Source organism: Amborella trichopoda, chromosome 1, assembly GCF_054954075.1.
Source record: "Amborella trichopoda isolate Santa Cruz 75 chromosome 1, AtrichopodaSantaCruz75HAP2 v2.0, whole genome shotgun sequence".
Classification (NCBI taxonomy): Eukaryota; Viridiplantae; Streptophyta; class Magnoliopsida; order Amborellales; family Amborellaceae; genus Amborella; species Amborella trichopoda.
This window is the reverse complement of record NC_142336.1, coordinates 1,136,896-1,160,232: the sequence shown is the minus strand read 5'-3', so window position 1 is coordinate 1,160,232 and position 23,337 is coordinate 1,136,896. Positions and strand designations below refer to the sequence as shown.

Here is a 23,337-nt window from a genome sequence, read left to right as displayed (position 1 = left end):
TCGGGTCCCCCATAATCTTCACCTAACGACCTGGGCCCTTTGGCTAGGCTCTATTCAAGGCGCCTTACGAGGCGCACCGACCAATCCCACCCCACCCAATGAGGATCTTGATGTGGAATATCCGTGGCTTGGGCCACTTGCAAAAAAGGTGTGCGGTTTGAGATATCTGTGCCAAGTATTCCCCCTTCCTCTTTGTTGTGATCCAAACCAAACTCCCTCCCCCACCCTCCCTGTTGTCCGGGGTATTTGGGGATTTAGGCCTTGTAGGTTCGGGCACTAGGAGCTTCGGGTGGGATTTGGATACCCTGGGACCCCACCCTACATGACTTTTGGACTTTAACATTGGCCAATTCTCAGCCACGGTAATCCTCTCAAGGCTTTTGGACGGACTGCCGTGGAAATGTTTGGCACTGTATGGCCCCAATTCCCATAGCCTGAGGCCTTCCTTCTAGGAAGAACTGTAGGCCTTAGCTTTTAGGGCCCTTGCTACATGGTGTTTGGGGGGGGGACTTCAATGTCACGCGATGGTCCCATGATCGCAGTTCCAATCAATCCATCTCACCGGCAATGATCCATTTTTTGGACTTTATCTTCCAGAATCAGCTAATCGGCATCCCTCTGGAAGGGGCTCAGTTTACCTGATCTGACAATTCCCTCAATCCCTCCCTCTCCAAGTTGGACCGTTTTATTATTTCTTTGGAATGGGACCACACCTTCCCAAGCACCCACTCCACTGTTTGACCCAAACCAACATCGGACCATCACCCTTTACTCTTAGACACCCAAGCTGTCTCTCAAGGTCCAAAGCCGTTTCGTTTTGAAACTTGGTGGCTTCATCGTGGAAATCCCTCCAAACTCAGGTCCACGGATGGGCAGGGTTCAAGGTCCAAAGGAAACTCCAGCTGCTGAAATCCACCTTCAAAACTTGGAAGTCCCAACACCCAGGGAACTTTCACTCACAAAAGGAAGCGCTGCTCCAAGCCATTCATGTGTGGGATGAATTGGAGGAGTCCAAACCACTACTCCCAGCAGAACGTGAGCTTCGATCCAAGGCCAAATTCGATTATCATTCCACTCTCTATAAGGAGGAGATCTAGTGGTCCCAGAGAGCCAAGGTCAGATGGTTGAAGCTGGGAGATCTGAACACAAGGTTCTTCCACAAGATAGCAAACTGTAGAAGACGTGAGAACTCGATCACCCACTTAAAAGTCGATGACTCAGTTATTGACCAACCCCACCTCATCAAGCAGGTTCTTGTACTCTTCTTCTCTAATCTCTTCTCTTCCTTTTCTAGGGCGAGACCCATCATGCATGACCTCGCCTTCCTTACCCTCTCTCCTGAGAAAGTAACCTAGTTGGAAAGACCATTCCTGGAGGTCGAAATCCTCATGGCCTTAATTCAGTCATTTCCCCCACCCAAGGGGCTTTTGTCAAAGGCCGCCAGATCTTGGATGGGCTCTAATCACCCACGAGTGCATCCACACTCGCTCCATATCTAAAATCCCGGAACTTGTCATAAAATTAGATTGGGAGAAAGCTTATGACTATGTTGATTGGTCAGTTCTTGATGCAATCCTTAGAAGGATGGCCTTTGGGCCTAAGTGGAGAAACTGGATCAAAGAGTGTTTCTCCAACCCCATCTTCTCAATACTCATAAATGGGACCCCTAAAGGCTTCTTCTCGGCTAGTAGAGGTCTCCACCAGGGCAACCCTTTGTCGCCTTTCTTGTTCGCTATCATGGCTGAGGTCTTCAGTATCTCAATCTCAAGGTTCTACCAAGCAGGCTTCATGAGAGGATTCCAATCAAGCAATCGATATCCTTTCATCTCGCACTTGCAATACGCGGATGACACCCTCATCTTCTGCGACTCCTCTGTGCAACGCGTTGATACATTGCTGCTGTTTCTAAAGTATATTGAAATGACTACTAGCTTAAGGCTAACCTAGCCAAATCCAAGATGATGGGGGTCTGCACCGACCCATCTCTAGTCCGGTTACTCACTGATAGATGGGGCTGCTTTGTCAAGAACTTCCCCTTTATGTACCTCGGACTTCCCCTTTGCCTTGGCATGCCACGACTCTCGCAATGGAGTCATATAATCAACAAATACAATCGGAGATTCGTGGGCTGGAAAGGCAGGTTCCTATCCAAGGTGGGAAGACTCGCGCTAATCAAGGCCACCCTAGCCAACACTCTCATAGTTCAGATGTCTTTATTTCTTATCCGTGCCTTAGTGGCCGCGAGATTGGAGCAAATGATGAGGGAATTCTTGGGTCTGGGGATCACAGACACAAGTTTCTTCTCATATCTTGGTCCAAGCTATGTTTACCTAAATCTCAGGGGGGGCCTGGGTATTCGCAACCTCAGAGACCACAACATTGCCATTTTGGGCAAGTGGTGGTGGAGGTATGCAACCCAACCAGGCCACCTTTGGAGGGAGGTCATCAAGCACAAATATTGCTATGGCAATGACCATTGGACTCCCGAATGCAGAATCAGTGGGCATATCTCTAGCTTCTGGATGTCCATACTTCATTGCCGAGACACTTTCCTCCAACACATTTAATTTAGTCTACGGGAGGGGAATAGGGTGAAGTTTTGGACTGACACTTGGATCGGTCACACACCTCTCAGGGATTAGTTCCCTAACCTATTCCTCTTAACCTGTGATGCTCAGTCCTCTGTGGCCGAGAACTTCGGTGTTTCGGGGTCCTATAGATCTTGGACGCGTAACTTCAGGAGACCCCTCAATGATCACGAACTCGATGACCTTAGGGGTTTTTCTGAACTTCATTCTGTATTCCTCTCTTTCTTTGTAGACAACAAGATTATTTGGGCTCCAGCAGCATCGGGATTAATCTCAGTGTCCTCCTTTGTTCGGACCCTCAACTTGAATCCCTACCTTGCTTGTCCCACCCTCAGTCTAGCCTCCAAAGCTTGGCTTCCCTTCTTACCACCTAGGATACAGGTGTTTTGCTGGATTGCGCTCCACGATAGAGTGCTGACTGTTGATCACCTTCAAAGAAGAGGTTTGCAATGCTCAAGTAGATGCATCTTGTGGATGGAGGCTGAAGAGTCCAATGCCCATCTTTTCCTCAATTGTGAGTTTGCTAGAGCCTTATGGACCAATCTTCTGTGTCTTTTCGAGTGGCCCTAGGTCACTTCTAGATCCATCCTCCATTTGTTTCAGGCTTTCTCTAGACTCCCTGGTCCAAGGCAGGGAGAGTACTTTTGGAAAGCCTCTATCTCAGCCATTATCTGTGTGTTATGGATAGGAAGGAACCACATAAATTTCAGGGGAGAGAGATCCACGGTCACGGTGCTGGCCGAGAAAATCAGGAACCTAGTGTCCTTTTGGGCCACGAACCACAAGCTCTTCAAGGACTTCTCCTTAAATGATTTCCATAGCAATTGGCAGAATTTGCTGTGCCTGGCCTAACCTAGGATCTCGCGGGCATCACTTTGGAGACCACCAAAACCAGGATCCATTAAGCTTAACATCAATGGTTTCTCCCTTGGAACCCAGGACCATCCGGAATTGGTGGTCTCTTTCAATTGAGTAATGGATGTACCTTGTTATCGCAATCCTGCTCTATTGGTATGGTGGACACCACTCTTGCCGAGGCACTAGCCCTCTTGGAGGGCCTTGGCAAGTTGGACCACACATGGAGTTCTGATCTGGTGGTGGAAGGGGACTCCAAGAACGTCATCTCATAGGCATCTAATCTCTTCTCTTGGCCGTGGTGTCTAGACTATGTATTCGACGAGATTTCGCACTTATCCCATGGTTTCAGAATCTCATGGTGCCATGCTTTGAGAGAAGACAACTCTGACGCAGATTGATTGGCTAGGGAGGGGGCCTATTCTAATTCTCCAATGGGGCGTTAGGCTTTTGAGGCCACCCTTTTCTTTGCCTGCTTCTGTAATTCTTGTAAAGCATTTTTGGACCCTATGGGACCATGTATTGTGTGCCCTTTCTGGGTCACCTCATTTTTTGTATACTCTATTATTCAATAATACAATAATAGTGAACTTTCTCAAAAAGAAAATATTTTGGGGAAGATGATAATGTCCTTACATATCAGAACCAATTAAGCCTCTGGTAAGCTTGCTAAATGAGCCTTTTGTTGATCAAATCTTTTTGTTCAGGACATTCCTGATGCTCGGTGTATGGTTTATTGTTTTTTGTAATTTTTTCTTCTGATTTATCTTAGTTACAAAGATTCTAGCTTGTTTTTTCGGCTTTGACCCTGCCATTGAAATCCTCTTGTTTCCTATATAAACTGGTTTGGATTCCGATTTTAACTCAATAAAATAGATGTACAATTTCTGGAAATTATGATATTATGATATCAAGTAGTTACTTAAGAACATTGTTTCTTCATTTATGTGATTTTGACTTCTGATTTAGTTGTTATTATGTTTTTTTTAAACATCAATTTGTATGAGAAATTTGAATGTATATTCCGTTGTGAATTCCTCTTTTCTGCCCACTTCTCGATTCAGTGTAAGGTAAAATTTTCTGTCAAACTTTTTTATATTCCATATTTCAGTGATTTGGTATGATACTTACATACCGGAAAAGCCTTTGCAGGGTGTTGGTGGACTTGTTTTTGGAAATGAGGATCAATCAACTGCAGATGAAGATAGGTATAATTTATTCCTTTTGTTGTATATTGAACTTCTCGAGATATTTATCCCACCTCAAAAGTGGTATTTGAAGCGGACGAGCATCAAGTTTAGTGCTCCTAGGGGTTCTTAGCAGTTTTTCATAAGTAAATAGTCTGCTCTGTGGCCTTTGCACCTTGTGAATTTAATCTTGGTTTGTGCTTGAGTGACAATAATTCTTACAGCCCCTAGGTTACAATGAATTCTGATTGACATCATAATGATCAAGATTGTGTGCAACAGTGCAAGAAATATTCTTTTGTCAAGTCTGAAACCCTCTAGTACAAAGGCTTATTCAGTAGGCATGTTGGAAGAACTTTAAACAATTGAATTTCCACTTACTAGATGATAACTGCTTGTGTGCTTCGGTTACGCATGTCATGTTATAGGCTATTCATTACTTATGGGGAGGATTTACTCATGGTCCCTCCACTCATAAATGGCATGTAAATCACTTGTGAGATAAACCATGAGAAGTGGACAACCATGATTTCTTCAATAAACTGTGGTAGAGTTGTAGTTCATACGGTTCCTACTTTAATTCCTGTGGCCTATCCTCATAAGCTCTGTTCAGACGGTACCAACTAGGCAACTACTCATCTATTGGTCAATAGCCCATGTTATACAAGAGAAAGAGAACACATGCAACAAAATACTTGGAGAATTACATAAAGAATGTGATTGACACTGTGCCAAATGGTCAAGAAGTGAGTATCTGTATTTGGAAAGGAATGCATTTGTGGGCCTCAAAATCCAAGAAAAAAATTGATTGGAGGTACAAGAATTTACCTTCTCTGAGGTGTTCAAAGAGGCGTAAATAACATGGCTCCTTGCTTCTGCACCAAGTACCAACAATCCCTTAGAGAGTCTCAGGCAGATTTTAAACCTAGGAAGGGGTTCTAAGGATTTTAGCCTTGCTCTCTTATGTTCCCATTGGCTACCAATGTTGGCACAATGGTTTGTGATGTTACTAACATCACAATTGTTCATACCAGAATGAGCTTCTCAGAATTGAGATGCTCTATGGCAATAAAGCAATCTGCTATAAAAATTTCCTAGGTTGGTTTCTAGAATAATTAGTCATGTCATGCCAACATTTGAAGTCTGGATATTGTTAATTGTCAATGGCGCATGGGAGGTGGGCTACTCTGCCATCTTTAAAATTGGCAGAATTCTATGCTGTTATCGTGCTGGAAATTCCTTTTTTTTTTTTTCAATTCAACCGTAGTCCTCTCACTTGGTAGAGAGGTATGCTTGATGGATGCACCTTTTAGCAAGCTTGGCCCTCGTGTGGGCAGGTGGTTGTGAGTGAAGCATCAATTTTTTGTGTCAAGTTGGCATTACAAACTTGGACATATGTATTTCTCAAAAAGGAAAAAGAAAAAGAAAATTGGATCAGATGACTGATTTTTCTGAGAAATGGCAATAGGTCTATGCAATTCCATGTGTATAAGTGGGTCGCGTTTAACTTGAATCACTTGTTCCAGATTAGCTAGTTTTTTTTAATTTGTTTTTGGGTAAATCCTGATTAGCTTGTTTCACTTACTTTGAATCACGTTTTGCAATTTAACTTGAAAACTGAAAACTCTTGTTCCACTTTTGGTGTTGTTTGTTCTCGGCCTTCTAAATTGTTGCACTTACGTTTGTCATGAAGCACATACTGTTATATTATTTTAAATATTTGCATTTTATATAGAATTCCTTCTTCTTTTTTTGCATTTAATATTGAATCTGTGTGATTGAGAGTATGGCCCTTGATAGAGCGGAATGGTGGAACATGATTCTTGTAGCTGGCCCCAAATAGGTGGGATAAGGCTCGGATGATGATGCTAATGATTCTTTTCTTGTTGGAAATTCTTTTCTTTTGGTGGTATGTTTCTAAGACATGTTGAGCGTTTGCTGGATCGAATAAGCAATGGCGTTTTAGCTGACGATAGACGTGCTGCCATGGCTGAACTTCAGTCTATTGTTGCAGAAAGTCGTTCTGCCCAGTTGGCATTTGGAGCAATGGGTGAGTTCCTCTTTGCCACATATAGAATGTAATTGTAATTTGAATTGTGACAAACTTTTCTCCGTTCCCCAATCAAGATATGCTAATGATGCCATTGTTTTTCTCCTGGTTACAGGCTTCCCAGTGCTTTTGTCTGTTTTAAAAGAAGAGCGAGATGATGTAGAAATGGTGCACCTTTTCTTCTCTTCCCTTCATTCTTGCAATCATGTCATATACATTTATCCACCTTAGTACGTTGCCATCATTTATTATAGGTGGAGATTATTGTATTTTCTTGTCATAAAAATGATTAAATTTACATTTCGACTTTATGAAAATATTTCAGTTTTATTTTCTTAAGATTATTTAACATTCAAAAAACTAAATATTACACATATAAAAGTAAAGCGAAATATTGCTGCAAATTCAGAGCGAGTAGGTACATGCTGCGGATCTGGCTTGCCTTGGTTTTCTCAATTGAGATTGACTCAAATTGTTGTGGTGATTTATTTATCAAGAAAACAAAAAATCCATGATATTTAGAGTTCTTTTGGCTTCTGTTTGAATTTGATTTTGATTTCCTGTGGAAATTTGGGTTAGGCTAGGTTGGAGAAGGGATGTATTCAAGTGCTTTTCTCTCTTCTGGTGTTACTTAAAAATGTTGTTCATTATGTTCTTTGTGCTTTCGATGCTCCACAGGCTCGAGGTGCACTGGAAACTCTTGTAAGCTCTTTGACTCCTCTGGGTTATACACATGGACTAAGGAATGAAGTTCAACCAGCATTAATGAACTCTGATCTGCTCTCTAGAGAATCAGAAAGCATTTCTCTTCTTTTAAGTTTGCTGGTATGAACTTTTTGAATCTTTGCATGGTTTGACTTTAAGTAGCTTATCCATATTGTTCAACCAAGATTATGTTATTTAACTGGTTGGCATAATTGGTTAGTCAGAAGATGACTTCTATATTCGGTACTACACATTGCAAACTTTGACAGCTCTTCTCACAAATTCTCCAAACAGGTATTTTGTTTGTGAGGTGTATGATGTTCTGCTGCCCCTTCTTTTTGATAATGGATTTTGAGGAAACTTCTTAAGTAAATTTCTAGTCTACTTGAGTTTACACCTTCCTCATTATCTTTCCACAGGTTGCAGGAAGCAATTTTGGCAACTCCTCGTGGAATCACCCGGCTTATGGACATGCTTATGGACCGGGAGGTAGTGGGATTTCTTCCTTAGTATGTCATGTGGTTTATTATTTAGTTTGATATAATATTATGCTGTTATTCATTGCTGTAATAGACAATTAGCCGTTTTGGAGTTTCGACATCTTAGTAGCGTCAACGGAATACCCTCTATTATTGCCTTAACGCCAAAACTGTAGGTCTCAAATGGTTGTAATTGTATCCAAGAAGTTCCTCTTTTTTTGGGAATACAGAAAACAAGATGCTCTTTTTCTTTCTCTTGTACTGATAGGGGTGTTTTGTCAGCCATGTTGGGGACAGGCGTGCAACATTAACTCCCCTATGGATAGGTGTGCCAATATGGGACACATATTACTCTTTAATGTGTGCAACAGAAAAATAGTGCCGTGGTTATAACTCCACGTACCCAAATGGTGGAAATATATCCTTGTCTGTCTAGAAAAATTGTTATAAAAAAAAGTTAGAGGTGCGCTGTCTGGCAAATCTTGATGTAGTTTTCTTTCATGTGAATTGTAGTATTAATTGGCATTGATGTGTTACCTTTAATAGTATAAATAAGGACAAGATTCAGATTGCAACTATAAAGCCAATGAGTGGATTCCTAAATTTCCTGTCGTACTTCCAGAATCTCTATAGCCCTTGCTCAGTTTGGACAAAAAATTTGAGGAAAGCCTATTTGGGTGTTGATGTTAACCTGGGATGCACCTTTGGTAGGTTCAATGCTCCTTTGCACTCTTCTGATTCTACATCCATCCATGATCACATTTATCCCAAGTTAACTTTCATTTATCTTTTGTTAAGTTTTTTTGCTCAAGTTTCCCCTAATAAGGTACAGCACCATTGAAGCTATTGGCTTGCGTATTTTGTTCAACACTTTAGGAGATTGTGGTCCCATCTGAGAGGCAAGTTTATAACCTCCCTACAACCCATAATCACTAGACCTTAAAAGTCCAAAAATGGCGAAAGACAATCACCATTCATGTTATTGAATTTGAAACTTTTGAGATCATTTTCACGTTGGCCATTCCTATTTGCATGCCTACCTCAGTCTACCTTAAGGACGATGAAATGATTTAGGTTTTATTTTTTAAATTGATAGCGTTTTGCGGTTTTGGAAATTTTTATGAATTTTGTAGTACATGATTATATAAAAAAGGTGAAAGAGCTTCCTGTGAAATGTCGATTGTGATCTGATCTGGTTAAGCTGTTAATAAGAATATTTATGACTCCTTAATTTGATTAATTATAGCGAAGTTTATTATGTTGTTTTCAGGTACTTCGGAATGAAGCTCTTCTACTACTCACATATCTGACTCGTGAAGCTGAGGTGATTTTGCTATTCTTCTTGTTGGCCACATTTTCAGTGTTTCTGTGGAGTGATATGTTCTAATACCTTGCTGCCACAATATATTTTTCAGGAAATTCAGAAAATTGTAGTTTTTGAGGGTGCATTTGAGAAGATCTTTAGCATAATTAAAGAGGAGGGAGGCTCTGAAGGTGGTGTTGTTGTGCAGGTGGTTTCTTAAGCAGTAAAGTGTACTGGCCAGCCACCAGTGAATTTTAAATTACAATTTTCTCTCATATTGCTTAATGAATCGCCTATGAGCACTGTAACTGTTACTAATTTTGTGAAAGTTTATAGTTTGTTTCATTGTTGTGCAGTATTTTTTTTGTCAAAAGTTTCTTGGTCTTGCTAGAACTACATGACAATGTCTAAAGAACTACAAATGTATCGGAGAATAATAGAAAACAGAAAATAGGAAATACTTAGCAGGTTAAGAAGTTGTGACATAGAAGGCTTCATTTTCGTTAGCATTCTATGAAATTACTCGTTATTTTATTGATCTAGTTAAAGTGAATGAAATGATGGGGTACTTATTTCATGCAACAATTGTGAAATTGCATGAACAAGTTGATCATTTTTATCAAGCATGACTACCCTACAATAACAAGACGATTGTACCATGGCAAGGATGTTCGCACATGATCACTTTGACACAAAATCTAACCATGGACATCTCTAGAATTTTGCTTAAGTTAAGCAATGCTGACTTTTTCAACTAATTATCTTGGAAATCACCTTTAAACTGGGACCATTATCATTCATGTAATCTCCTTTTATCAGCTTGCAGTATTTCTTCCTTTTTGTTTGTAATGTTAAAATCTCTCAGAAGTATTAGGCTTCATAAGGAAGAGAGTGCTTCCATTTTTTCATTGAGGTACACTAATGATATTTCTTCCGAATGAATATGGTACTGTTAATTTGTAATACAACTAAGAGATAAAAGAGAAAGGCTATGTTTTTTGGAATCTCCCCCATTTCATTTCAAATTGAATCTCCTAACTGATCAGTTCATTTCAATTTTATCCTTAATAATCCCTCTGGATATTTAGGCTCCTAGTTCTCTTACTTTGACTGTCAAATGTTTAGATTCCCAACCCATCCCCCTTCCCTTCCTCCCTGAAACCTCGGAAACCCCTGATATATAAGAACTCCATGTATTCTAAATAAATCACAGGGAAAAAATAGGTTGAGCGAATACTTCGTATTTGCTCGCACCAGTGGTTGACAACTTTGGCCATTGCAATTGCTCATACTGGCAAGCTATTCATTTTCATGACCTCAATTTTACATTCGAGATATTTTGTATATACCTCATCATAACATATGTACACTTCCTTCTAATCCAAGTGCAAGAAGCCTTCCGATTTCATATTTTTCTTGTGCCCCTCTTACTTAACTAATGCGTGCCTGATGCTTAGTAGAACCCTAGGAGCACCATCGATGTTGTAATTAAGCATCTTTGACTTCAGCGTTTGTGATATACGCCCATAGGCTCTGGAACAAAAGAAGAATTTAAATTGGATTCTTTTTTTATTTTATTGAATTTCCTTTTTAGTTTCCATATTTGACTGTCAGCGATGAAAGAAGATTTGGAAGAGAACCTTTTTTGCTATTTGTATTAATTATGCATAGGGCAAAGTGTAAAGTCGCCGTTATGCTTCAGAATTGACTTCACGTTTATCAGGTTCATTTTTTTGAAAATTTTTTCGGGTGGTTTGGGGAAGATGACATCAGATTACTGTTAGTCATGTCTAGATTCAAATTTTGTTTAATATGAGGGATTGAATCTTCTTAATGGTGGTGGGTGTCTTACTTGAACTAATGATCTAGGAGCTCTGATTATGATGAGATTGGATCGCATCCTTATCTCCCTACTGGAAAGTCATTTTTAGAGCAGGCATGTCCAATACTCATGGTGGGTATGTCTTGATTTTATGTGATAAAATAAAAAGGCTATCCGGATTTTTTTTAATAACTAACTCTCTTTGATTTAGATCCATGTCATTTCTTGGGATAAAGTCTGCCAACCGAAGCATCTGGGGGGGCTTGGGATTTGAATTTTGAGGAAACAAAACACTCCTACTCGAAAAATGGTGGTGGCAAGCTACAAATCACAATAACTTGCTTTGGACTCAAGGTACCCGCAGCAAATACTGAATCCACCCTTCTCACTGGCTACCGGCAGGGACTCGTCCCTCTAGGACGTCTGGGGCTTGGAAGTCAATGATGTCTTCTTTCTCCCTCTTTCAACAAAACATTTGCTTCCATCCTAGGAGAGGCGACAAAACTCGCTTCTGGTTAGACCTATAGTTGGACCACACTCCACTTAGGGATCGGCTCCCCTCTCTCTTTTCCTTGGCCACCAATACATCCTCTTCCATTGAGGACGAGATGCCCATCTTAGGTAGTCGTAGGGTCTGGAACCCATCTTTCAGAAGGGCCCTCTTCGATAGAGAAACCTTGGATTTTCTCTCTCTTTCCTCCTTGTTACACTCAACTTTCCTTGCTTTCTCTGGTTCCGGATAGTATGCTGTGGACCCCCTCACCCTTTGGTTCTTTCTCAGTTGCCTCCTTCTACAAAAAACTGCTGCAACCTCCAACCTCTCCCCAGTCTCCGACCTCGGTGGTATCCAAGGTGTGGTTCACTATAGCCCCACCCAAAGTACAAGCTTTCAACTGAATAGCGTGCTTCGAAAAGGTGCTTACTGTCGATCATTTACAACGCAAGGGTATTCCCATTCCTAACCGCTGCGTCATGTGCCTTTGTGAAGCCGAGAGCAACCTCACCTCTTTATTCATTGCAACCTTGCCTTCAATCTATGGAGCCGACTCCTTTGCCTCTGCGACCTCTCTTGGGTAACACTGGTTTCCCTCCCAGCACTCCTTAGTCTCTCCTTGGACTCTTATTGACCAAAGGCAGGTAGGCTCCTTTGAAAAGCCTCCATGGCGGCAACCATTTGGGTAATTTGGGTCAAAAGAAATACGAGGATTTTTCGAGGATCCAGGTGTGAAGCCTCGGCTCTCTTCGACAAGACTACAACTCAGATAATTTCTAGGCTTCTAATCACAAGGCTTTCAAAGGCATTTCGGCTTCGAGTTTTCTACAAAACTGGGAAAATGTCCTCTTGCTCCAACCACCTCGTCTCCCCCTCCGGCACGCCTCACAAAATGAATTTTGACAGGTGCTCTTTGGGAAACCCCGGCCCAGTTGGCGTAGGTGGTGTCTTCAAAGAAGACCGTGGCAATATTCTGGCCTCTTTCTCCAAGTTCATTGGCCATGCCGATTCCCAGCTAGCAGAGTCCTTGGCCTTTCTTTCGGGATTCAAATTATTTGACCTCGCATGGGGACAACCTCTGATTGTGGAAGGAGATGCCCAAAATATAATCACTTGGGCTTCTGGAAAGGCAGCCCTCCCCTGGTACCTTACTTCGATTTATGGTGAGATTATGCACATTTGCAGGGATACAGCCGTCTTATGGAGGCATATTTGGGAATCAAACACCCTGGCGGAATAACTGGCTAAGGAAGGAGAGCTCAAGGACTGGTTTGCTCATCTTGGTGTTTCAACCCTACTCGTTTTTGTAGCCTCGACTTTTTGGGTCCATTGCATCTCTTTGTATATCTGTTGTAATGGGCACATTTTATAAGCCCCACTCATTTTTTGTATAGGGCCTTTTTGGGTAAGCCTATTTTTGCTGAGAAGCGCGGCCTGTGGGCTATCTCGAAGGACTACTGTAATACCTCTTTTATTAATACAAAAGTTAACAACTTCAAAAAAAAACTCTCTTTGATTTAGAGAGCCAATTCTCTTTGTATTGTGTTGAAGTGGTAGGCTTTCTTGGTTTTAGGGATTAGGTAAAGTGGTGGAGGTTATTTTGTGCTCTTGTTTTTTGTTATTTGGAGAATTGGTGACATTATATTGTGTTGAAGTGGTAGGCTTTCTTGTTTTTAGGGATCAAGCAAAGTGGTGGAGGTTATTATGTGCATTTGTTTTTGGTTCTTTGGAGAATTGCTGACATTATATTGCGTATAATATCATCATCATCATCCAAGCCTTATTCAATGGTTTGAGGTCGGCTATATTGCATATAATATGTGCTTACAAAAACCCATGATGTGGGTATAGGCAATACACAGACAGGTTGCTCCTAGAACTGTAATCAAAAAAATCAAGTAGCAAGAATAGATACAACAAATAAAGATTAGAAATGTTTCTTTTGAGCATAGTTAGTAGGATCTTCTAAGGAGGGGGTCGCTTCCGCTTCAGAAGCTAGATCCCGCTCTTGAAGACATGGGATCTTGATTCCGAGCAATTCTTTGATATTTGGCATCTCAATCTAAGAAATTGGTGAGGTCAATCCAAGTTCATTGGATCCAGATCCCTATGCCAAAAATCATCCTTATGAGTAAGCGAAACCACGATTCCACAAACTTGAAATCGAGTATCCTCTAATTTGGGAGTGTGGATATCGAATTTTTATGACCTACAAAGTTTATGAATGCCATGATTTCCTACATATTTTACAATTCACGACTTTACACACGTATTGAATCATGAATCATATTTAGTTTCAAAGAAAGGCAACGAAAGAGAGGGCAAGGAGAGAGAAGGAAGAAGATGGAAGGAGACATAAAAGTTAGTCACATTATGGTTCCATTAAGGAATGTTAATATGCTTAACTTCCTTGGGGCTAGTTCATTGGCTCCTTTCCTCCTCCCGGAGGACTTCTATTGCTTCGCTTGGGTGTTGGTCAACCAAATCAAGCCATCATGGGGTTGCCTTATGGGTGATGGAATAACATGTATGCATGGAAGTGTGAGGTCTATCTCGTGTATGTGTTTTTGAGCCCCTAGCAATCTTCAACAAAGGAAAGCTATTGGGAATAGTATATTGCAATGTCTTTCATTGTCATGCTTTGCAAAAGAGAGCTTAACTATCACAGTATTTCTTGTTTGGAAACAATCCATCACAACAGTCTTATATGTAATCATCAATCGATATTCGAGTGGGAGTCGTCCAATCCAACTGATTGGTGCCAAAAATGGCGATGTGTGCGTTGCAGGCAGACCAATGTAGGTAGGGGGTTTGCAATTTTTGTAATGGACCCACATGATTAATCTTTTATAGTGATCCTTGCTTAAGAAACTGTTTTTATCACCCTCATTCCCACGTGTTAACATGGAACTGAGGACTTAGATGTTACATCACCATATAGGATTTTTATTAACACTACTCATGTGTTAAATCATATTCCAATGACAACAAAATTTCTATGAGAATTTCAAATGACATGATTCTTATTCACATTGGTTCTTGAGTTTGTGGATTTTGAAAAAGTTAATTATATTGTTCAATGGAATTCGTTCCCAAATTACAGTAGAGTTGATAAGTGAACTTCGGGACTCTTCATCCTTATCACGGAGGAATGCTACCTCATTTAGTAAAGAATTCACACCTATGAATATTTGGAACATGCTCCCTAAAAGTCGGGGATCTCGATCCCTTTACCTGGCCATTTACATACCTCATCCCCCCGACCACGGATCTTCGAGCCTACCTCGCTCTGCTCTCCTGCTCCCGCTCGAGATCCCGATCTTGGAGCCCTTATCACTCCCGTTCCTGGTAACTGTGGTTTGGAAATATAGGAAAGTGGGGCAGGGGAAAGAGACGGGAGAGAGGATATGGGGAGTGAGATCTAATGTCAAAAGATGGGACAAGGGAGTAGAGAAGAAGTCCTAGGATAGAGAGAGTGAGAGAACAGCAATGAAGCATACAGGAAAAGACAAATAAAGGAGACATGAAGAAGCAGAAACCAAAAGAACAAAGGAAAGAGGCACATTGTAGATAGGCATACCACGAAACCGGGCTATACTCAAAAGATTACAATTATAAACTCCCAAGAAATTATGGCTGTACTGAATTGTGTTTGAGTGTGGCACTGTTCTTAGCCAGCATATCAGCTATCAGTTTGCTTCCTGCCAAGCATGAAGGAAGTCAACTCAAAGTGGCCCGCACAAGTGAGCAATGTGGTAAAAATACGGTTGGCCTCCAAGGGCTTTGCAAACTACCAAATGACCAAGAAATAACATTTTTGGAGTCCCCTTCGACAAGGAGGTGATTGCCCCAACTCGGATTTAATCTCTTAAGGACGTTGAGGAGGGCACTTGCTTCAGCCCAATTGGAGTCTCTAAAACCGAGATGGAAAAGCAGTCTAAGATTGTTCTGTGTGAGTCTTTCCCATGGACCCGGGTTCCCCATGGGACAATTATGTTGACCTTAATGACCCCCTAAGATTTTGGACCGTTTGGTATGGATTGGACGGTGTTACCCCAATTCGATTCAAATTCTACTTTGGAGAAGGTCTTGATATGTTTGCAGCAGCTGGCCTAGAAAATGGTGAGGTCTGTGGCTCTTTCTGTAGTTGTTCTCGCACTTTTCTTGACTTCTCAAAAAATACTGGAGTTTCACTCCACCCAAATTGTTCCAAGACTAGCTAGGATGGAGGCTCTCAGTAGGAATAACCCTGCTGACGTGAAAGGGGGAACGGGAAGGGGGGGGGATGTAGGACGGAAAAAAATGTTCAATGGACCTGGGAATGTCCCATTGCCAATTGTAATGTTTGAGATGTTTGGGCCAGGCTTTGGAAGTGAATATGCAATAAGAAAAGATGAGAATGGGTATCTTCTTCTCCGCAAAGTAAACATTTGTTTGCAAGGTTGAACCCTCTCCTGTTAAGTTGGTCTAAGGTTGAGTTTCTGTTGGAGATTACATGCCAAGTGAAAGCTTGGATTTTGAGGAGGTTTGGGTGAGCCAAGCTATATTTTGAATGGATGGAGAGTTGCAGGAAGAAGGGTCTAGTGCTTTATAGAAGGAAGCAACTGTGAAAACCCCTGTATGGAATTTGGCCCATGCTGCCCTGTCACTTCCAGATCCATTGATGATCATGGAATGATCTTCTAAACATGGGTGTCCAAGATTAATTTTGGCCATTGTGTTCGAAATATTGAGCAACTGTAGGAACATTGGGGTTTAAGAGCTATTGCAAAGAGATTAGACCAGGTTTCTCTGAGGAGTTGGTTTCCAATACAAGTGGTAGTCCAGAAAAGAACATTTTTCCCCTGAGTTAACTTTGAACCTTATAAAAGGCATGAAAATGTTTCGACATCGATAAAAGTTTTTGAAAAAGGCAGAAGAAGCTATATGCCTTGGGTTACTTTTGAAGGAGCACCTAGTGCCATTCAAGTTTTTTTTGGTGGTGAAGCGCCACCACCATTTGCCAATGAGAGTCCCATTCATCTTGCTTAAGGCTGCAAATGCGTAGGCCTCTAACCTTTTTAGGTGTTCAAATTTGATCCCAAGCTATCAAGTGAATTTTCTTTTTGGAAGTGTCCCCAAACTGAAGAAAAATTTCCATAAGCCTTTCAAGAGAGATGATGGTGCTAGCATGCATATTGAAAAGTGACATGGAATAAATTGGGATGTTTGAGAGGGTAGCTTTGATGAGAGTTATTCTGTCCATAAGAAAGAGGTAATTCCTTTTCCAAGAAGTCAACCTCTTCTAGAAATTTTCTGCCATGGGGTAAGTGCCTTTCTGGAAGTACCTAAGCAGAGTGGTAGGTCGAGGTACGTGGATGGAAGTTGGTCTGTGCTGCAGCGCAGTCTGCTTGCTAGGAAGGAAATGTGATCATCAGATAATTCGATTCCCCTTGGTTTTGATTTGGTCGTAGGTAATTCCTTTTCCAAGAAGTTAACCTCTTCTAGAATTTTTCTATCATGGGGTCCCAAAGTGCCTTTCTGGGATTACCTAAGCAGAGTGGTAGGTCGAGGTACTTGGATGGAAGTTGGTCTGTGCCGCAGTGCAGTCTTCTTGCTAGGAAGGAAAGTTGATCATCAGATAATTCGATTCCCCTCGGTTTTGATTTGGTCGTATTGGTCTTCATGCAAGAAGCCAGTTCAAAATATCCGAGGAATAACCAAGGTCGTCAACTTGTTTAGTTGCGGCATTGCAGAATATGAGAGTATCATCTATGTATTGAAGAGGATATATTTCATGTCCAAACCTTGAAGGTTTGAAACCTAAGAGGGTTCCTCTTTGATTTAACCTGGAAGCGACCTACCAAAGTTTTCAATTGCAATGGCAAAAAGAAAGGGATGGAGGGTCCCCTTGACATAAACCGCTGGAAGGGGAGAACAATGGGGGACTATTTACAAGAATGGTAAAAGAGGTGGAAGAAACGCAATCATAGATCCATTTTCTTCAAATCTGTCTGAATTCCCCGGTTTCCATTTTGAGGAGGACTTGATCCCCTATAGGCCAGGCTCCTTAGTCATAGGCTTTTTCCTTGTCCAGCATCAGAATGAGTCCAGGCTGTCTAAAATCAATTCTGTTTTTTTTTAATTATAGCCATTTATAATTTGAATGGGAAGGTATGCTATATGTTCCCTTGGATACTTGATTTTGTTGGAGGGTAGATTTGAGTATTGAATTGTTGATTTTTTCGGATGATGATACTGAAAAGGGTAGGCTCCTAGAGGAGACCAATGAGTTAGCTAGATGGTTGCAGAGAAATGAGTTGAATGGAAGTGCCACATGGTAGAATATGAGACTGCAGCAAGATATAATACCACAAAAACTGAGGAGATTAGTTGGAGGCAAAGTCAAGAGTTAGGTGCAAGGCAGCTGGAGTTGAGTTTTCTCCAATAGGATATTTAGAGTGAAGGCAGCTTTGATCTCATTATTAGTATGGCATGCGAGAAACTATATCTTTTCAGTCATTGAGGACTCCAACCCTGTCTAAATTGAAAGAAAGCATTATGGATGTCCTGTCACCATCCAAAACATGTGGAACTCTGATTCTCATGGGGCTACATCAGACCAGGTTGCTTTAAATGGCTTCTCTTGTCAAAGCAACTCTTCAACTGTTTGAGTTGCCTTAGCATCCAAATGAATATTGATCCTGAAGCTTGTGTCATGGACAATCCTGTTCCTCAACTTTATGATCTCTTAACTGACATTCTTACTTATGATTTGTCATTTTCTTCACCAGTTCGGGGATGCATGAGATCGCATAGACTATATTCTTTTATGGAAAATGAGTATAACTCTCTTTCAATTTTTTTCTTGAAATCCTGCAGTTTTTTTACTCTACATTTATGGATACTGTGGTCCCTATACTCCTTCATGTTTTTAAAATACCAACACCTGTATTCTCTCCTGTAATTTGCTTCGACTGGTATATTATTTTAAGTGAATATTCAATCGGGAAGTATGCTTATGAACTTATTTATTTCTTCGAAATGCCTGCAATCTGGTGCCTTGGTATGTGTTCTTCTTGCAGTTTCTATGATTGGTATTTTAACTATAGTGCTGTTTGGTTTTGTGAATTTATATCTTTCTATCAGTTAAGTACTCCTATGACAATAACACTACAAAAGTTAAATACTCACATGCATTGGCATATTATGTTTCAAAACTTTTTGTTTAGAAACCACATCTGCTTGGATGAACTTTTATTTCTTTTATGTTTGTAATGCAGTTATTACCTTTTTATCTGGTATCAGCATCCTATTATCATTTTTAATAAACTTGTAAAGCATGTTAATTTTTTTCCAGCAATTCTTAAACCATGATCACATTCGTAATATGCATGTTACTCACAGGATTGTCTTGAGTTGCTGAATAACCTTATCCGCAATAGTGTTCCAAACCAGGTATATGGCTTGCCTTTTGTTGTGTTAAATTTTTTGCATCTTTGATAATAATTGATTTAGCTGGACAGTCCAGATATTACTGAGAGAAACTGTGGGATTCGAGTCTTTGATTTCAATTTTGAAGTTGCGTAAAGGAAATGCATATAACTTCACTCAGCAGAAGGTATGGAATCAGTTATCCTTGTTTCTGAGTATTTTACTTAGATTTAATACCATTTAATATATGAATAGTGAAAATGCTGTTGAAGACATGCATTAGCTTACTCCGTTGTGTCCTGGTTTAAATCTGAAACATCCAATATGTCACTAGACAGTGAATCTGCTCAGTGCATTAGGCACCATAGAACTGCTCTTGGTGGGATCTCCAGAGAATGATCCTGGAAAAGATGCCAACAGAAGATCTAACCAGACAGTCCTGGCCCAGGTAATTTTGCTATTATGATGCTTGTGAATTGACTTAGCAATGTCATGGTACTGATGTGGGTTTGTTTATTTCTGAACATAAACAGAAGAAAATATTGGATAGTCTTTTGATGTTGGGAGTTGAGGGAAGGTGGACCCCAGTGATGGTTCGCTGCTCGGTGAGATTGACCTCTTTATCCTACCAGTTGGTTTGTGTACAATCTGCTTTTAGGTTTGATATATTTCCAATTGCAAATCAAATTCTTCCGTGTTTTTCATGACCAAAAAAATCGGTAGTTTCATGTTGTCCTACTGTATTCTGCAAATGATTAATCGATCTTCCCTTTTTTCACATATTTCTTATGCTAGAAGTCCATTAGAAGTAGAAAGGACTACAAATGGAAAGACATATCATGGAGAGAGTACTCCATTCCATGCACAGATCATTTGATTTTTGTTTAGCTGGTCTTTTGAGTGTCTGATTTATTTAGAAAAAGTTGCTTCTTATAAAATTGAAAGTCACCAATTTATAGACATTTCCAACAAGTTTGTCATGTGTATGCAAGTCTTTCATAGTTACTCAGCAATGTTTCCCACACGTTTGTCATATGCATACCATGATATTGAAAACATTATAGTTAAAAAAGGACCAAAAGTATGATTACTGTCTATATTATCATTTGGTGATCTGGTGTAAATGTTATCCTAGTTCTCTAATTGTTCCCCTTTTGCAAATCATGTGCCGTTGAGTATCCTGTGACTTGCATGAGTTCCCTGAATATCTCCCTGGATCTGTTCCCCCTTTTGCAACTATGATCCAAATACCTGCTAAGATGCAGTCCCCATGGCCCTCCTTATTGACCACCCATTAGATTTATACAATATATATTGTCCTTTATCACTCGTGATGACCACCCTTGTGATAAAGGGTGACTTTGCCTAGAGCGATGTGGTTCTCTGATGGGTGGCTTTCCAGTTGTTAGTATATGATATATTGTATATATAGGTGTACTTTATTATATGGTAACCTATAGAGTGAGACCATTTACCTCCGGACATAGTCCAAGGACAATTTTGATACCTCCCAAGCTGTCCAATTTCACATCTGATAGCTTGGGGTGTTTTTTACTTTTTTGTATGGAAGGTAAATGATCTCGTCGAATACTTTCCCTTATTATACAGCATATAGATGTGAAATAAGTGAGTTAGCCTTTTATGTGGTTAACATCAATCACAATTTACACACATCCAAGTCATACAAATATGATTTTGCAGTTACTGTTTAGTGGCTCTTTTCATTTCTTGATTCAGAAACTGTTTTACCACATAATGGCTTCTTTAAGATGCACATTACTCGAAGTCAGGACTTGATCTCTAAGGATTCCATTTACTTTTCTGTATGTTGTCATTAAACTTTGGGAAATTTATCAAAAAGCAACCAAGAGAGGGATTATTTAACTTCTCACCCATGTCTTTTGATTTAACTGAAAAGCCCTATCATGAGTTGTGATAGTTGATATTTTAGATGTATTTTGATAAATAGGTAAAGTGTTAAATAGTTTATATTTTTTGTGTGTTTTGATTAGCTTCCCTTAATTTTTGGATTTTCTTGGATTAGCTTACTTCTTTTATTTTTTATTTTTAGGAGTAGATTAGTTTTATTTTGATATGTTTTGGTTTTTACGTCTCGTGTTCTACTTGATACTCCTTATTGCACTGTGGTTGCAAAGAGGTTTTTACATGAAGATATGGTATGAAATTTTTACATCCAAGTATGGCCTATTTCTATTGAAAATGTTGTCTTTATATAGTGTTTACAGAGCTGTTGGGTAGACATATATCTATGTTGGCACTTTAGATCATCCGTTTTTAATGATTTGTCTACCTGATGTGTATAGTGTAGCTTGTTTTCATTTTTCTTCCAATATAACATGCACAATTGATGGATTGGTTTCTCGCTTTTCTAAACTGATGATGTTAGTTTGTGTTAAAATTTCTGTGTTGTCCTTTTTGGGTTTCCTTTTGTAAGCTGATATTGCGATATCTAATTAAAATTTTATGGATCAATATCTTATTCTTTCTATCATCAATCATCAATCTTTTCTTAATGTCTTGGTAGTGAGATATTGTCCTCTATAATCATATTTTGGCATATTTTTGTAACCGCATCCCTACTTTCAGGCACTCCGCTGTGTTGGTGATTTGGTTGCTAGACACCCCCAAAATATTGACTTTCTTACCAGTAAAATGCTTGGAGAAGAGCACCATGTTAAACCTGCACTAAACGCAATTCTTAGTATCTTATTACAGACCCCTAGCTTGCAAGAAAGAATTGCTGCTGAATATGTTATTAAATGCTTCTGCGAGGTATACTTGCTACTAAGTTGCTGTTGCACTATCTTGTTCCGTTTTTGTTTATGCTTTGCAAAACAGAAATAACTTGTTAGGGAAGTAATTGAGAAGCTGCTACTATTACTCTACAGCATGCTGCATGTTTCCTGGCTGCTACCCTTGTAGAACGATTCTGTGGATTTCCATTTACCCAATATACGTGTTAAAGAATTTTTTTGGCTTGTACATTTGCTGTCATTTTACTTGTACTAAAGAGTATGTTTCTTATATTTTATCCAACATTTCATTTTTGTGCATTTTGTGGAAGCTCAGGACATAAACGAGTTGTTTATCTTTTTCGCTACAGCTTTAGTGCCAGTGCCACACATGATTTAAGTTCATTTATATCCATCCTTGTATAACAATGCCAGTTTATGATCCTACGCTATGATCTAATTATCAAAGAAAAGAAAAATCCCACACTAGCATCATATACAGCATCTATCACCCTTTATGATTACTTTTTTGGCTCATGGTAATAATTGTCTAGGTTACAGCTCCTTGAGCCATGGCTTCCTGGCTTTTTGGTCATTCACCTACAAGAAGTCTTCTGTGAAATGAAAGTTGGACGAAACGACTTCTGATCTGCTTTTTAGGTTGGAATATAACATAGGGTGACTCTTTTGTGTGAGGAACTGCAGTTCTGTCATTTATTTCCTTATAGCTGCCTGTAGCTCGTAATTGACTAGTATGGAACTTCACTATTTAAATAGAAAAGTATAGAGTTAGATCAGGCTTGAAAAAGGCTTTAAGGTGAATTTTTGTATGGGGATTTGAAATTAGTAATAAATACTAGAATCAGCAGCAAAGGCGGGTGACATGAGGAACTAGAAACCATGAAAGACTTTTCTTATAGATGAGCTGATGCTGGTGGGGATAGCTGTTTTCCTGGTTTATCATTTAGATGGCACTGTAAATTACTTGATCAGGAATTTGTTCTTAAACTCTTGGTTCAAAATGTTTTCCTTCTCTTATTAGCCTGAATTTTTAACACTCAAATTTCCAAACACATTTTCATAGTTGCATATTTACTCTCAGAATCACCCATGATCATACAATTTGGATTAAATGAAATTTAGGCATCTTGTGGATATGAATATGAATTCAGAACTATGAAAAGTGTGCATTTTGTGGGATTAATTGCAATACTGTTGTTTTGCGAAAAGGATAACAAAGCTTGATTTGTTCAGTATTTGTCGAACAAAGGTGGGTATCTGATACTTGGGTACTATATGACTTTGAGGAGAGAGAAAAGTGGGTGCATGGCCATTGAATATGAGAACAAACAAGAGAAACCATGTCTTAGTCGGTTTCTAATTTCATGTTAAAAAGAGACAGAAAGATGGTTACTTGGGCATTAGATGGGAGAGAGATAGCCTTAATGCCTTGGTGGCATATCAGGAGGATCTTGGTCCAAAATGCGATAAAATGGGAGAGAAAAATGGGTGAAATATATAAACAGAGAGAGAGAGAGAATGTATATGTACCATCGGAATGAAGAATCATCAAAGACAGCATTAATCAAAGGATTACAGAAATAACCCAAAAAAAAGGTAAAAATGGGCCTGTAAAATTCTATTACAACCTTAGATATAATTCAACAAAACACACAAAATAATGAACCC

At 39.8% G+C, this 23,337-nt stretch overlaps 1 protein-coding gene and 1 long non-coding RNA gene across 8 annotated transcripts in view; both read left to right on the top strand.

Annotated features, from left to right (window-relative positions):
- Positions 1-23,337, top strand: part of GC6 (golgin Putative 6) — a 37,681-nt gene that overhangs the window by 7,017 nt on the left and 7,327 nt on the right. For 5 of the 7 annotated variants that reach the window (XR_016056529.1, XR_016056511.1, XR_016056540.1 and 2 more), the window contains exons 3-15: positions 4,596-4,651; positions 6,553-6,680; positions 6,796-6,848; positions 7,359-7,505; positions 7,606-7,679; positions 7,805-7,874; positions 9,135-9,188; positions 9,280-9,375; positions 18,869-18,919; positions 18,993-19,082; positions 19,230-19,343; positions 19,429-19,500; positions 21,503-21,688. Coding sequence is in view for 2 of the 7 variants with exons in the window: in XM_088868292.1 (XP_088724418.1) it covers positions 4,596-4,651; positions 6,553-6,680; positions 6,796-6,848; positions 7,359-7,505; positions 7,606-7,679; positions 7,805-7,874; positions 9,135-9,188; positions 9,280-9,375; positions 18,869-18,919; positions 18,993-19,082; positions 19,230-19,343; positions 19,429-19,500; positions 21,503-21,688 (1,191 nt within the window). In the remaining 5 variants the exon portion in view is untranslated. The remainder of the gene's footprint in view (positions 1-4,595; positions 4,652-6,552; positions 6,681-6,795; positions 6,849-7,358; positions 7,506-7,605; positions 7,680-7,804; positions 7,875-9,134; positions 9,189-9,279; positions 9,376-18,868; positions 18,920-18,992; positions 19,083-19,229; positions 19,344-19,428; positions 19,501-21,502; positions 21,689-23,337) is intronic. The other 2 variants (XR_016056581.1, XR_016056572.1) reach the window with 1 other exon arrangement.
- Positions 11,035-13,011, top strand: LOC148783469 (uncharacterized). Its single transcript, XR_016056845.1, has 2 exons — positions 11,035-11,121; positions 11,201-13,011. It is a non-coding gene; the product is annotated as an uncharacterized LOC148783469 (long non-coding RNA).